This window comes from Canis lupus, chromosome 10 (genome assembly GCF_003254725.2).
Source record: "Canis lupus dingo isolate Sandy chromosome 10, ASM325472v2, whole genome shotgun sequence".
Classification (NCBI taxonomy): domain Eukaryota; kingdom Metazoa; phylum Chordata; class Mammalia; order Carnivora; family Canidae; genus Canis; species Canis lupus.
This window is the reverse complement of record NC_064252.1, coordinates 23,712,018-23,728,000: the sequence shown is the minus strand read 5'-3', so window position 1 is coordinate 23,728,000 and position 15,983 is coordinate 23,712,018. Positions and strand designations below refer to the sequence as shown.

Below are 15,983 nucleotides of genomic sequence, written 5' to 3'. Positions count from 1 at the left end.
TGCACCGGCAGATGAAAGCCGCTCTGATGTGCGAGCCAGGGAGCTGGTGGGAAGGAGGCAGCGTACCTGTGAGCTGCAGGGTCCAGGGGAACAGCAGCAAACCCAGGAGCCAGGGGCCCCAGGAGGCGGCCGGCGGGGCCCACCGCCGCGGAGGCCGGCTCTCCATCGGGGCCTCCTGTTCAGCCTTCCTCTTTCCTCTCGTCCTCGGGAGGGGATGGCCTGCTGGCAGCCGCAGTTCCCCTTTGAGTTCCCACAAAGCTCCTCCCTGGCCTCGCTTCTGCTTCCTCGGGGCCTCACTCGGTCTGCTCCCCTTAATGACCTTGGACTTTCTGAGCAGGCAGTGGGCACAGGCCACCAGGTGAGGAGTCCGGGGTTTCCTGCTCCACCCCGTGTGGTGTGCTGCTCCCGTCCTGGGTGCCCTTCTAGCTGGTGGCCCATCCGGTAGACACTAGTGACCGAGGGGATGCAGGAGTCCCACGAGTAACTCTAGGGCTTGGTTTAGCTGCTCACATCTGAAACTTTTTTTTTTTTTTTTTTTTTAAGATTTTGGTTATTTATTCATGAGAGGCAGAGACAGAGACAGAGGCAGAGGGAGAAGCAGGCTTCCTGCGGGGAGGGAGCTCGATCCCAGGACCCCAGGATCATGCCCTGAGCCAAAGGCCACCCAGGCGTCCCACATCTGAAACTTTTAAAACTGTGTTCACATCACACAGCCCCAGCACTTGCCTCCTCTCTCACCCACCTGAAATGTCCTTCCTTCCTGAAGCTTCCCTCAGCCTGAGCTCACCCCTCCCCCACCAGCAGACAACTGAATTGCTTCCTCAGCGGGTGGAGCCACAGCCCCCTTCCTCGCCCCCCCTTCCTCACCGCCCCCCCGCCCACGCAGACACTGACAACAGGTAGGATAAGGCGTGGCCACCGCCCCCCTGCCCCCAGCACCCTGGGCTGTTACCCTTGGCATTCTGGAGCCCAGCCCGGGCGAGCTGGGTGAGGTTGGGGGCACAGACATTTGCCCGCATGCCCCTGAGCGGCCCAGGGAAGGGGGCGCGGAAGTGGAGGGGATGGGGGTGGAGGGGATCCCGGCCCCGCAGAAGAGGCTGGGGTGAATGTGGTTGCGTTTGGGCGCATGCCAGCACTTCACCGCCCCTCTCCAGCAGAACCCATTAACCCTCGAGATGAATGCGATTATCCCAATTTGACGACAGACAAAACCGTGCCCCCGAGAGGCTGCGCAACTTGCTCAAGATCAGGGCAGGTGCGTGGGGCCAGCATCCAAGGCTGGGCTGTGCGAAGCCTGCTTTCTCCCCACCTCCACGGGAGCCCCGCTCGTGGCACAGAGGGGGGACCCTCTCCCCTCGTCAGCTTTGCACGTGCACCCTGAAGGCCGGAGGGACGCTGTTTCCTCCGTTTCCTCCGACCAGCAGCACGGGGGTGGGGGGGGGTGGGGGGGGTGGAGGCCGGGAGGTGGGGACTGCCCCCCCAGGTGAGGAGGACGCAGAAACGCGAGCCACCTCCTACCAGCTAGGGGGCGGCGGGGACCCCAGCGGTTTTGACTGTTGATCCATCACAGTGATACATGATCGCATATGTCACAGTGAGACACAGATAATCTGCTTCACGCTGCTTCCGACCTCCGGGGGGAGCAGGTTGTCTAAGCACCTCGATGCCATGGTGATAGACGTCATGTTAATGCCTCTGTGCACGGAGGGAGCGTTATAAAGGCATCGGTCTGTGCCTCGAGGAGTCTCTTTACGAGGCGTTGGAGGGCCCAGCGGCTCCCGTCCGCGCAGGTGCTGCTCTCTCTGCCCGCCCCGAACACAGAGCCCTCAGCCCCCAAACAACTGCACCCCCTTGGTCTGCACCCTGGGGCCCTGGGAGCTGCGCAGCCTCGGGGTGTGAGTCTGGCGTGTGGTCTCCTGTCTGCCCAGGGTGGTCTCTGTCACCTTCACCTCTGACTCCTCCTGGCTCGGCACAGTGTGGGCGCCTAGTATGTGCATAATAAATATCAGTGGATGGGTGGGTGGGTAGATGGGTGGGTGGGTGGGTAGATGATTGGGTGGGTTGGTGGATGGGTGGGTAGGTGGGTGGATAGGTGGGTGGGTGGATGGATGGGTGGATGGGTGGATGGGTGGATGGGTGGGTGTGTAGATGAGTGGGTGGGTGGGTGGATGGGTGGGTGGGTGGGTGGATGGGTGGATGGGTGGGTGGGTAGATGAGTGGATGGGTGGATGGGTGGGTGGGTAGATGAGCGGGTGGGTGGATAGGTGGGTGGATGGATGGGTAGATGGGTGGGTGGATGGGTGGATGGGTGAGTGGGTAGATGAGTGGGTAGGTGGGTGGATGGGTGGGTAGGTGGGTGGGTGGATGGATGGGTGGATGGGTGGATGATGGGTGGTTGGGTGGGTAGATGGGTGGGTGGATGGGTGGATGGGTGGGTAGGTGGGTGAATGGATGGGTGGATGAATGAATGTATGGGTGGGTAGATGGGTGGATGGGTGAGTGGGTAGATGGGTGGGTGGATGGATGGGCATGTGGATGGATGGATGGGTCAGTGGGTGGGTGGATCAATGGTGAGTTAAGCTTAAGGTGGGGTGGAGTGCCTTCCTCTCAGGCTGGCTGTGAAGGTGGGTGCCCAACATGGAACCTGGCACAGAGCAGGCTCCCAACAGGTGGCAGGGGGATGGATGGTGGCTCCTGGCGAGAGGCAGGGACCGGCCTTGGGCAGGGAGCTGACGGGCTGGGGCTGTCCTGTCAGGCCTTCAGGAACCAGGTGATGGAAATGAAACCACAGCACATGGAGAAACCTCGTATTCACCAACACTTTCCACCTGCTCTCACCCACAGGGCCGCTGCAGAGTCAACCTGCTAGATTTGGATCTGATGGCCTTTCCTCCCCCGAGCTCTTGGTGGGGGCTTTGGGTTAGCAGGATAGGAGAGGCAGGGGACGTGGGCTCTAGTGGCATCCCTGATGGGTGGCCGTGGACTCCACAGTTGAGTTTGCAGGTGAGGTCCTTACACTTCAGCACTTGTGCTCATCCAGACATCTGTCTGTGAGTCCATCCATCTGTCCCTTCACATTCTGCTGCGTATCTCTCCAGCACTGGGCAGTGGCCTCGCAGACAGATGCAGAAGTAAGAGACCCAAGCTTCGAGGAGCCCATGTTTGGGTGAGAAGCGATCATTCCAGCACAACGAGGCAATAACGTGGGAGTTCAGGCCAGCTACTCAACTCCAGACGCTGTTCAACACACTTCTAATCTATAAATCAACTCAGTCCTCACTGCAGTCCCATAGGTAGGTACTACAACCAACTCCATTTTACAGATGAGGACGCCGAGGCACAGGGAAGTTAAAATAATTTTAAAAAATATTTTTTAATTTATTCATGGAGACAAAGAGAGGCAGAGACCTAGACAGAGGGAGAAGCAGGCTCCCTGTGGGGAGTTCAATGTGGGACTCTCTCCCAGGACCCTGGGATCACGCCCTGAGCCAAAGGCAGCCACTCGACCACTGAGCCACTCAGAGACCTCAAAATAAAATTTACCTGGCCCCCCTGGGTGGTTCAGGTAGTTAAGCATCTGACTCTTGGCTTCAACTCAGGCCATCATCTCAGGGTTGTGAGATCGAGGCCTCATGTCAGCTCCACACACTCAGCATGGAGGCAGTTCGAGATTCTCTCTCCCTCTCCTTCTGTCCCTCCCACTCATGCTGTCTCTCTCTCTCTCTCTCAAGTAAATAAATCTTCTTAAAAATTATAAATAAAAAAAATAAAATTTGCCTAAAGTCACAAAGCTAAGAAATATGTCTAGCGGTAGTGACTCTGAAGATAACCCCTGGCTCTTGGGGCCCCGTCCACTCCTCCATCCCACCTTTAACAGCAGAAGTGTGTACAGAGCCAAGAGTGAGGCACGAGAAGAGGTTATTTGCTCAGGGAGAAGAGAGGAGGGAGTGCCAAGGAGGGCTTCCTGGAGGAGGTGACAGCCACAAAGGAGGAGGAAATGGGAGAGCACAGATGCCCCTGCAGTCCAGAGGAGCCTTATCCACACGAAGACTACAGCTTTTCAAACTGGACCAAAACTCCTGGTCTTTGTTTTCAGTTAGTTCCCACGCACACCTATTAAGTGCCTACTGTGTGCCAGGCAGTGGAAGCACAGGATGTAAGTCATAGTTTTGCCTTTGAGTCGCTCCCCATCTCGAGAAGAAAACAATCCCCGGATGGGAATTTCCAGCCGCCCCAGGTGAGCAAAGGTGGGCAAGGAAGTGACTGTGAGGCCCCTGGCCTGGCCCTGCTTCGGTTCCCGTGCTCAGGAGCTGCCTGTATTCTCTCTGTTTCCTCCTCAGGCCAAATTGTGAGTGCGGGGGACACAGCAGCAGTGCTGGGGGGCCAGCCTCCCGCCCCTCCTGGAGCCACCCGGGGTGCTTTTGGGGTCCTCCTTTCTGCACCATGTAGAGGCCTGAGGCTGGGGGGGCAGTGACCCTGCTCCTGGAGTCGACCTGACCATGACCACTAAGTCAGGGACGTGATTCCGCCCGAGAACCGGCTGTGACTCAGTCGAGGGGACCCTTCTGAGCGTGAGCTGGGCTGGCCCACAGTAGACCGGCCTCCTTCCTTGGAGAAAATGAGCTCTCCGTTACCAGAGGTGTGCAAACCTGTCCGGAGGCCATTCTCCCTGCACCTCACTCAGAGCCTCCTGTCCTGCTTGTACAGTTGACTGGGCCCCTCTCCAAAGTGCCTGCCCAGTTTAACCCAGTATTTTTGCTTGTTTATTAAGTATTTGTTCTATACCAGACATGGTTCTAAAGGCTTTTCATGTATTGACTACTTCAGGCCTCAGAAACCTCGTGCGTGTAGGCATTTTTATTGCCCCTATTTTACAGATGAAGAAACTGAAGATCCGAGAGTGTAAGCCACTTGCCTAAGGCCACACAGCCAGTAGGCAGTGGAACAAGGGCCCCGTGATCGCACTTTTAATCATTACGTTCTCTTGCAAAATTCACTTGATTCCCCAGCAGGGCTGGTATTATAACCCTCATCTCATAGATTTAGTGGCAGAGAAAAATCGTGCAAATGGCCTGCTTGACGTCACAGAGGGGATCAGAGGCCAGGGTTCTCCTAATGGACACATGCCCCGAGTGAGACAAGACCCTCCCTGCGGATTCTGTCGGGGGAAGGCAGCAAGGAGGCCTGCCCCCTCCTCGGTCCCTGCCACTCGGAAAATAATCCTGAAGATCTGGGAAAACACCCAAAACACAAAGATGGCATCATTTTTCAATATTTATTCCACGTTCACCATATGCCGAGGCCTTGTTAGGACGTGTTAGGCTGGTACAACTGTGTCCTCAGGAGAAATAAGCACCGACCAAGAGTCTAATCATTGCAGGTCCTCAGGTGTCAGGCAGGGAGCCTTGAAGGTCTTGTACTAGTGGTACCACCCCTGTCCCCACAGGCCACGGACCGCCCGGGGGGTTGTCCTATGCCAATGGTGCCACCTGGTGGCTCCCCCGAGGTGTCTTTCCCCATCCCTTCCTTCCCTCTAGGGGGTCTCGGGCTTCCAGAGGCTGCCACCCAGCAGGCTCAGGCCAGGGCTAGAGAGGCCACAGGAGAGGGTGGCAGGAGCAGAGGGGGCAGGGGTAAGGGGGGGACCAGCAGGACCGGGCAGGGGGCAGGGGGCCTGCGGGCTCGGAGAGCAGAGCCGGCTGGCTGTCCCAGCAATGCCCTTCCCGGGCTGGGGAGCGCCCCGCTCCTTTCCCACAAGCCGCTTTGCTGGGAACACTTTATAAAACCCACCTGGGGGAGATTTCATTGGATCCAGTTATTGGCCACCAGGCAAACTAGTCGCAGGGTTTTGCAGTGACAACCAGAGACTTTCTGAGCAGGGCTCCCACAGTGAGTTCAGCCAATTAAGGAAACAATTAGCCTCCCCTGAGGCTAATTCATGCACTGTCACCCCACACAGTTCTATGGTTTTATGAGCCAGAGGGCCTCAGTGTCCTGTGGGCAGAGGGGTGTGTGTGTGGCAGCCAGTAATTATGCGGATTTCTGGCTCCACCCCAGAGATTCAGCTCTGAGAGGCCAGGGGATCTGTATTTTAACAGCCCGTGGTTCTCACACTGGAAAAAATGCCTGAAGCTCTTGCAAGGCACATTCCCAAGGGGTTGTGGGCAGGGCCATGGCAGCCTTCCAGGAGGCCTGCTCTGAAAGGGCCAGGAGGAGCCCTTCAAAGAGATTTGATCCTCCTTCCTTCCCTCTCCTCCTCCCCCTCCCTTGGAAGGCCAGCAGGTGTCCTGGGAATATAGACCGAGCCCCCTCCGTGTGCCTCCCCGCCTTACCTTCTAAGCCAGTGGGGACAGTCTCTTCATCTACCCTGTATGGGTTTGATGAAGACAGAGGCGAGAGCACTTTGCAAAGAATGGGATGTTGGTTGAAAGTAGCAGTTCTGCCTTAAACTCTCACTGAGCCTCTTTCTAGAATAGGTCTCTATGTGGGGCTTGGGGGACTGGCAGAGAGCCTCGGGGATCCAGCAAGGGGAGATGGGGCGCGTCCAGACATCCAGGGTGTGGGTTATGGATGAGGAACTCTGTGGAGGGAAACAGGTCTGGGAGGGGCAGTGGGAGAACATGGGGGGAGGGTGGGGAGTGGGAGGAGGGGCAGGAGAGGAGGACCCCAGGGGAGTCCTGTCTTGGAGCTGGCCTCTGCTGGGGCTCCAGAGATGGGGTCAGGGGTCAGGGTAGGGGCAGGAGCATCTTCGGGAACCCTCCCACCAGCGTGGTCTGATTCCCTGAGAAAGCTGCTGCCTCTCCCACTCTCCCTCTCCTCTCCGCCCAGAAGGTTCTCTTCCTCCCACTCCTCTTTAGTGCACCATGCTAGGCCATTTCCCTCAAATACCCCATGCCTGGGGAGACTGAGTCACAGGCAGAAGGCCCTCAGTCCTTCTGCAAAGAACCCAGGCCAGCACCTCTAATTCTTACAGGATCTAGAAGTGCCTGCAATGACCCACCAGAAACTTTGGGTCACTCCTTCCTTCCTTTCTTTCTTTCTTGCTTTCTTGCTTTCTTTTTCTCTCTAGGATTTTTATTTATTTATTCATGAGAGAGAGAGAGGCAGAGACACAGGCAGAGGGAGAAGCAGGATCCATGCAGGGAGCCCAATGCAGAACTCGATCCCAGGACCCTGGGATCACGACCTGAGCCGAAGGCAGATGCTCAACCGCTGAACCACCCAGGCATCCCTGGATCACTCTTTCATTCATTCATTTAACAAACCCCCTTGGGGACATTGCTCCGGATCATCCTGTCCTGGATGCCCTCCATCTGGGGCAGAGCCTGACACTCATAGAGCTGAGTCACAACCCAGTGGGATCCCAGTGTGAAGGGGACACGAGCCCAGACCAGGCTGAGCCTGCCACAGAAGCCAAGGCCACAGCATTCACAAAGGCTCAATGAGAAGCTTCGAGGACTAGGAGAGAATGAGCCAGCCGGAGGGACTGGGGTGTCAGGTCCTGAGCAGCTGAGGTGGGAGAGGGGCCTGGAGGGCCTCCCTCCTCTCCATCCTTGGCTGAAACCACCTGTGCTCCCCAGTGACGCTGGCCAGATGAATTAAACTATTTATTTTTCTGTTAAAAAATAACTGGTGGTGCAACAAGTATCAATTTGTTCTGTTTTCATTCTGCATGTACGGATTTTCAGCCGCATCTGAGTCGAGCCACTTTCTGGCCGTTGGCAGAAGCCTGGCATCATTCGTGATAGAGTTTCCGAGTGCAGAGATTTTTCTCTGGAAGACAGCTCATTTGGAAGTTGAGACACTCCTTGTGTTCGCTGGGGTGAAAATCCCATTCTGTACAGAACGCCCAGCAATCCTCAGGAGATGCTGCTGTCTTTCTAGGCCCAGAAGTCTCCAGAGGACTCGCGGATCAACAGTAATCACAGGCTGCTCTGCGTCCAGATAGAAGGAGGAAGAGAAAACATCAGGCAAGTGTAGACTCTGGGCTACACTCTGGGCTCGCTGTGCTGTGACATTTCCTGTAGGTCTCAGCAGACATAGAAGCCCAGGGGGTGTCCAGAAGATGTCCCTCCCCCGCAAGCTCCTTCCTGGGGAAAGCACCCCATCCCCACCCAGGGCCAGAGGAAAGTATTTTCAGGGCTTTTTTTAATCAGACTTGGGAGAAAGTCTTTCTAGGCAGCAGCCCTGCCTGGCAGGGAGTCCAAACCCGAGTCACTGCTTCCCTGCACTGCTGGCCTATTCCTTTTCCTTCTTTTCCTCCCATATCTGTCCTCTGGTCTTTGTGTCAGCACCTTCTGGAGACACACAAAGGACTCGGCCATCCTTGAGCTGCCCATGGGTCGGAGCTGGGCTCCTTGCTCCATGCAGTTGACCTCAGAGTAGGCCCTTTGCCACCTGGACCCACATAGGGGTCCCATCACTCCTCACCCACAGCTTCCGGTGACACCATCGCCCATGGGGTGTCCAACCAGCGGCCCCTGGGCCTGGCCTGTGTCTGGAAGCAAGGGTGGGGTGGGGAGAAGCAGCCCAAGGAGGAACTGTTAAGTCATCTTCACCAGATGCTGGGCTAGCTCCCTCCCCTCCACCTCCTTGCCTGGTCAGCTTTATCCTATCCACCTCTTGCGGATGAGGAAACATGCTCAGAAGACTTGAAGTCCCTTTTCTAAAGTCACACAGCCCGAGAAGACAGAGCAGGGCCTTTGAACTCAGTTTGCCAGCGAGTGCTACCTTTGGGGGCTGTCTGCACTCCCTGGCTAGGTGGTGAGCTCCCCGCAGGCTCCCTCACCCCCTCACCAGCCCCCCTGCAACAGGCCCTCCCTTCCCAGGCAATGACACAATGACACCTCCACTTTTCAGGCGCTAAGGCCCCATATGGGTACCTCTTGAATGAATGAATGAGTGAATGAATGAATGATGAGAAATTGGGAAGAGTCCCTGTGTGAGTTATTGGAAACGGGCCCCACAGGGAATTCAGATCACATTAATAATCGATAAATGACCTTGGTCGTGACTGGTAGAAAGTGCACGTCGGACTCTGAAAACAGGATCTGGGCTGACTTAAGGAAGAACTGGCTGACTGGGATCCTAAAGTAGCAGCCCTGCCCTGGATGAACGGTCTCCCTTGGGATTTCCCCCCAGGTCCTCTTGCTTTCCTTGCCACAGCTGCCGACAGGGTGCGTGGCCCCCAGCCTCCCTGTTCTGCAGGCCAACACATCCCTAGTCCCGGTGGTTCCTCTGAGCTGGCTTCCAGACCCTTCCCACAGAAGGGGCCTCCAGCCTGCCTGTCCCTGGTTCCAGGGCAGAGGTCAGTGGGCCACACCCCTCCCTCATCCTAGAGATGCCTCCTAAAGTGCCCAGCTTCCTTTGGGCCCCTCATTTCCTCCGAGTTGCTGGTTGACCCTCTGCTGCACCCCTTCTAGGCCCCAGAAAGCTTCTCCTGCCCCCGTCCCCCCCTACCCCTGGATGTGGGTCCTCTTTCCTGGTAATGCATGGTGCTGACTAACATTGGCTTCCCACATGGCAAAGCCCTGCCCTTTCTGAAAGAGGATGACCTGTTGGGAAGACACTTTTTTTGGAAGATGTCCCCCCCAACAACTCCTGTCCCAGCCTGATGCTTTACATCCTCCACTGGCGATTTAGATTTAGAGAAAGGCTTTCTCAGGGGTGCCTGGGTGGCTCAGTTGGTTGGGCATCTGCCTTTGGATCAGGGTCCTGCGATCAAGTCCCACGTCGCGTCTTAAAGAAAGGCTTTCTCAGGCTCGGGACCCACACTGTGAGGAAGCTCGGGGTGTAGGCAAGGACAACACTCCCACATTTAGCATGCCCCATGAGAGGAACCGAAACCATCTCTGTGGAACATCAGAGAAAGATCTAGGAATGGGCACCAAGCACTGGCTTCTGTGAAGGATTCAGGAAGACTGTGGGCGCTTCATACGCGTGATCTCACGGCCTCATGAGGGGCATGACTCACTGTTGGATATGGAAGGGACTCAAGCTGAGAAAAGCCAGCTGGCCAGGGTCCCGGGGGAGGAAGGGGCAGGACCAAGCACGTATCTAAACCACCTGTTTTCAGCAGAGAAAGTTCTGGGGGTGCCTGGGTGGCTCAGTCGGCAAAGCGTCTGCCTTTGGCTCAGGTCATGATCTCAGGGTCCTGGGACTGAGCGAGCCCTGAGTCGGCTCCCTGCTCAGTGTGGAGTCTGCCTCTCCCTCTCCTCCCTGCTCATGCTCTCTCTCTCAAATAAATAAGTAAAATATTTTTTAAAAAAATAAAGAAAAAGAATTAAAAATAAAAATAAAGAAAGTTGGGATCTGAGGCTTATGCAGTTTTGAGGGGGCTCTCATTGCAAAAATAAAAAAGACCCATAACTACAAAACCAAAATCAAATATAGCGGTGAATATTAACTTCCCCTTCTAAGGAGAGTAGAACTCGCAAGTTACAAATTCTAAACGGCTGACAAATGCCAGAAACAATCAAGCAACTCGAGGATAACAGGATATTTTGTATTAACCTCCTATCACCTCTGCAACATATTCCCTGTGATCCTGTTCCCTCTGATCCCCTCTTTGTCCGACAAGGATTCTGAGATGTCCCGTTCTGTAAACAGAATACAAACTTTGGCCAAGTTTCCTTCATACGTGACCGGAAAGAATTCCGGGCCTGTTCAATTTTCTCCTGCAGGGACTGACCTCATGGGTCCTTGGGTGGATGGCACTGGGATCCCAGCGCGGCTTGGATGCCTCCTTTGCGGGGCCTATGATGACTTGTGTCATCTTTGTTCGATGGCACTATTTCATGTCAAATAAGCAGGAAACGTACATCTTTTTCTATTGTGTCCCCTGTATTTTTTCTTCTCTCTTCTTTATCCATCAGGGCGAGTATTGCTGGAAGCCCTCCATACCCTTGACGGCCCAATAACGACTGTGGGGGTAACTGAGCCACAAAAAATATCCCAACAGCCCAAGCCAAACACATTTCCAAATCATCCTCCCCCAAATGCCCGGGGCCAGTCCCACACCACCCACCTGGATGAGAGGTGGGAAGGGAGGGAGTCAGATGGAAAGAGGTGTAACTGAGATTACAATGGCTCAACATTTGGGCACCTGGGTGGCTCAATTGGTTAAGCCCAGGGTCCTGGGATCGAGTCCCCGGGGTCCTGGGATTAAGCTGCACGTTGGCTCCCTGCTCAGCAGGGAGTCTGCTTCTCCCTCTGCCCCTCCCCGCCATGTGCAGGCTTGCTCTCATAAATAAATAAATAAAATATATTTTTTAAAAAAGCCTCAACACAAAAAACATATAAAAATGTTATAGAAACGTACGACATTGGGAACACATTGCAATTACATATTCTAATTCGGTGGCAGAAAAAAAAAAGGATTTGTTTTTACCCAATAGCACTGACTAAGCAGGCACATCCGGGCAGGTGGACCCAAGTCACTCCCTGGCTGTTCCAGAGAAAAGTGTCCAAAAGAGGATGCAGCAGCCAAACTCCTGCTAGTTTTTGATCTCACTCATAAGGCCCAACCTTCGAAACCACCCTGACAGGGAGGGGCGGCCTCTGCCTTATGGGAACCTGAGCCTGAACTTGGAAGCTGGGGACCTGGGTTCAAGGCCCCCAGGCTGCCACTTCCTGAAGGGGCTTGTGCAAGTCACGAGGGCCTTCTGAGTGTCACCTCACTCCTGGCTAGGCGTTCCTGGGAGCAGGGCATATTCCCCTGCTGGGCCATAAGGGACCGTGGATGTGTGTAGGGGGGTATCCTCCCTCCCTAGTGAGGCGGGCTGGCTCCTGCCTGGGGAATACTGCCCTGTAGGCCTCTGTCGGGGTGGAGCCTGGGGGCTCACCTGCCTCTCCAGGTATGGAGAAGGGATGGTATTTCCGAATCAGCATCCTGAGCCAAACTCCAAGCTGGACTGTGGTTTACCAGCGAGCCGGGCCCCCAGGACCCCCATCGCCCTGGCCTGAGCCTGCCCCTGCGTGCCCTGCGTGCTCTGGCCGCCCAGCCCATGCCACCCTAGCAGCCAGGCTCCAAGGGGAGACAGACAGGCCCCATTGCATCCTCCCCTTCAGGCTTGACAGATGATGGGAGACTCCTCCTCCAGCTGAAGAGAACTCCAGCCCACACTTTGCCTCCAACTCAATCACGCAGGACTCGGCCCTTCATCCTGGCATCAAAGTCTGTTTGATCAGCTTTTCATCCATTTTCCAAAAATGTGGGATTTAGGGATGTTCTGAATCTTGCAGGACTAGAAGTGCTGCACCCTGACGATATATTGGTGTGGCCCCAAACCTGCCGTTGGGTGGAGGCCCTGCTCTGTGCCCACCCCTCCCGCCCATCCCACACCCCTCAGCCAGAGCCTTTAGGAGGAATTGAGGAGAGGCAGGGGAACCTGTTCTTACTGGGTGGAGATCTAGTGCCCCCTGGAGGTCAGAGAGGACGGGGTGGGTGGGTTGGGGTGATGCAAGACAAGGGACCCTCTCTGTCCTGACATCCTGGATCCAGGGCTGTCCTTGACAGTGAAGGAGACAGTGCTGGTTAAGTGTTCTGCATCCGTGTCTTTAATAATACACTTTCTTGTTTGCTAGCAAATCCCAATTTTACTGAGCCTTTTTTCAAGCATTTTCTCCCTTGAGCACAAAACCCTGTTGGGTGGCAGCTCCCTAGGTTTTCAGGGAAGAGAGAGGAAAGCTGAGAATCGGCCAAGTTCATTAGTCACTATCAAGGAGGGCCACGGGCTGTTGGCCAAGTGACAAGAAAAGCCAGGGGCACCTGGGGGGAACCTGCAGGCCTCAGGGCCAGGGAGCCAGGGGTCCTGGCAGACAGATCTGTGGGTGGCACGGCTCTGGACAACACTCAGGGTGAGGAAGGGTGAGGAAGGAGGCAGAACAGAGCAGGGAAGATACCCAGGACCCAGCGAGGTTTGCTAGGGGGTAGAGCAAAATCAGGGCTGAGAAAGTGCAACACACAAAGACCTATAAAGAAAAGCTAATTGGGGCACCTGAGTGACTCAGTGGTTGAACATCTGCCTTCTGCCCAGGGCATGATCCCGAGGTCCTGGGATCAAGTCCCGTATCCGGCTCCCGCAGGAACCCTTGTTTCTCCCTCTGTGTCTCTGCCTCTCTCTCTGTGCCTCTAATGAATAAATAAATAAAATCTTTAAAAAAAAAAAAAGGCTGATCACCTCCATACTCCCACCTCCCAGTCCCTTCTCCCCAAAAGTATCTATACCCTCAAGCTCACTGGCACCTGTGACTTTTCTGACTCTGCACAGATATGAAGCCACGGCTGGGGATCTGGGCTTGTTTGATTTTACTGTCATAGGGCCATCCTTGCTCTTTTTACTGGAATGCATCTTGCTTGGGGCTGTACCTGGCAGGTCAACTAAATCAGGTGAGGAAGACCAGGTGGGGCTATAGAAGAGCAAGGATCTGCTCTGCCCAGCCGTGGGGAAGGACAGGAGGAGGCAGAGGGCAGGAGCTGAAAGAAGCCAGAGGGACAAGCTGATGGTGGGGGGGCCCCATCCCTGTCCCAGGAATTGACCTCAGGAAGACCAGGGAGGACCAAGAGGACCCGAGGACCGGGAGTCCTCACCAGAACAAGGAGGCTGTTTCTGGGGGTGGGGGAGGATGCCGGGCAGGCAAAAGCTGCTAGAAGAAGCACCCTACTCGTAAAAGAATGTTTTGTCAGGCACTTTTCTCACCCATAATACCTCCCTCCCTTTCTCGGGGTCAGCTTATTTCAAGGAGACACCACTGGGGAGATTGCTGGGAGGAGGGAGAAGCAATGGGGTTTTATTAGGAAGGGTGAATTTGGGATTCTCTGCTGCTGACAACTCTAGCTCAGCTCCCCAAGACCCATCAGGGTGACAGCCAAGAATGGGATGGGTGAGCACCAAGGCTCTGGCTTGCCTCTCACAAAGAAAGTCTCACTGAAGCAGCTAAGTTCGGCTGTGTTCCCCAAATGATATGTCCAATACTAACCCCTGTCCCTGTGAACGTGGCCTTATTTGGAAAAAGAGTCCTTGCAGATTTATCTCGAGATGAAATCATCTTGGGTTGAGGGTGGGCCTTGAATCCGATGGTTGCTGTCCTTCTAGGAAGAGAGGGTCACACAGAGAGGCAGGAAAGGCGGATCTGTGACCATGGGGCAGAGGCGGAGGGAGGCAGCCTCGGGCCACGGAGCCTCGGAGCCCTCAGTGGGAGCAGGACCAGCTGACACCTGGATCCTGGACTCCTAGCTTCCAGAACAGTCTCCTGCTTTCCACCACCCAGGCTGGGGGGCTTTGTCATGGTGGCCCTGGGAACCTAATAGGCTGAATAAAGAAACCAAGCAAGCACCAGCAGAGAGAGAAAAAAAAAAGGCAAATTTCCTCAAGAGGAGGCCGGCGAGCAATTTTAAGTACTTCTGAGGCCATGCCAGGAGCAACTTTCTGACAAGCAATGAGCTGTAGGAGGGAAATAAGTAACTTTTTACTCTAGAGCCACATAACCTCACAAAAAGTCTGGCAAACAGAAGAGAGCATGAACCCATTATGCTGTAATAACCCTCGGGACTCTGCAGGCCTGGGATCAAATCCCCGCTCTGTTTTGCCTCTCACGAAGAAAGTCTCCCCACTCCTTTTTGACTTAGGGGAGGTAAGTCATTTCTCTGAGCCTCAGTTTATTCATCTGTAAAGTGGGGGTGATAATCTGTCCTCCCAAATCAGTTAGGGTTAAATGAGAAAACCACACACGAGTCCCCGGCATATGCCTGGCCACTCACCGAAGTTTAGTAAGATGTGCCCTGATTCCTCGTTCCTTCTCTGATTTAAAAAAAAAAAAAAAAAAAAACCTCCAGAAATGATGAAATGTGATTTGTTTTTAAAATCTCTAAATTTAAAAAAATAAATAAATAAAATAAAATCTCTAAATTTAGGGACGCCTGAGTGGCTCAGCAGTTGAGCGTCTGCCTTCTGCTCAGGGTGTGATCCCGGGGTCCCAGAATCGAGTCCTGTGTCGGGCTCCCTGCATGGAGCTTGCTTCTCCCTCTGCCTGAGTCTCTGCCTCTCTCTCTCTCTGTCTCTCATGAATAAATAAATAAAATCTTTAAAATAAAATAAAATCCCTAAATTTAGATGTATCACAACTTTCTTCTTCATCTATTTGGAAACAATGATTTTTTTTTTCTTTTTTAACTTTTTTTTTTTTTAAGATTTATTTATTTGTTCATGAGAGACACAGAGAGGCGGAGACACAGGCAGGGGAGAAGCAGGCTCCTTGCAGGGACCCCATGTGAGACTCCATCCCAGGACCCCAGGATCAGGACCTGAGCAGAAGGCAGACACTTCACTAACTGAGCCCCCCAGGTCCCCCTCTTTTTTAACTTTCAAAAATGTACTTTTAAATTTACAGGCAGTAAAATGCACTCTCTTTGGTGCAGTTCTCTGGATTTTGGCAAATGCATAACCACGACCAACCAATTAACCGTCAATGTAAAGAACACTCCATCACCCTCCCAAATTCCCTTCTCTGTCCCTTTGTGGTCAGTCCCTCCCCCAGGCCCTGGCAACCACTGGTCTGTCCTCCTTTTGCCTTTTTCCAGAGTGTCACAGAAGTGGGATCACACAGCACGAGGCCTTTCCAGTCTGGATGCTTTCACTGAGCACAATGCTTCTGAGACGCATCCATGCGGTCCTGTGGATTCCTTATCGTGTATGATTCCCTCAGTATCGCTGAGTATACCCTGCGCATCACCACGGTTGGTTTGTCCTCTCACCAGGTGAAGGATGTGGGCTCCCCTCACACTCTGGCGATGATGGACAAGGCTGCTGTAAATATTCACGTCTCGGTTTCTCTGTGAACATGCGTTTTCATTTCTCCTGTGTAAATACCTACAAGTAGGGTCCTGGGTCCCAGTCAGGTTCCAGATGACCTCCAAGTCAGGCTTGCTAAAAGGTTTGGTTGAGGGGTGCCCGGGGGGCTCCGTCGGTAAAGCGTCTGCCTTCGGC

General features: G+C 54.4%; 1 protein-coding gene and 1 long non-coding RNA gene across 2 annotated transcripts in view; one reads left to right on the top strand and one right to left on the bottom strand.

The window, feature by feature from the left end:
* NFAM1 (NFAT activating protein with ITAM motif 1) overlaps nucleotides 1–447 on the bottom strand; it is a 39,157-nt gene extending 38,710 nt beyond the window's left edge. The window contains 1 exon segment of the mRNA XM_025457790.3: nucleotides 67–447. Within this exon segment, the coding sequence (XP_025313575.3) occupies nucleotides 67–166 (100 nt within the window). The 5' untranslated portion in view covers nucleotides 167–447.
* A 1,296-nt stretch (nucleotides 448–1,743) lies between these two features.
* LOC112666622 (uncharacterized) lies at nucleotides 1,744–14,773 on the top strand. Its single transcript, XR_003140917.3, has 4 exons — nucleotides 1,744–1,987; nucleotides 2,845–3,003; nucleotides 3,099–3,293; nucleotides 7,686–14,773. It is a non-coding gene; the product is annotated as an uncharacterized LOC112666622 (long non-coding RNA).
* Nucleotides 14,774–15,983: the final 1,210 nt, after the last annotated feature.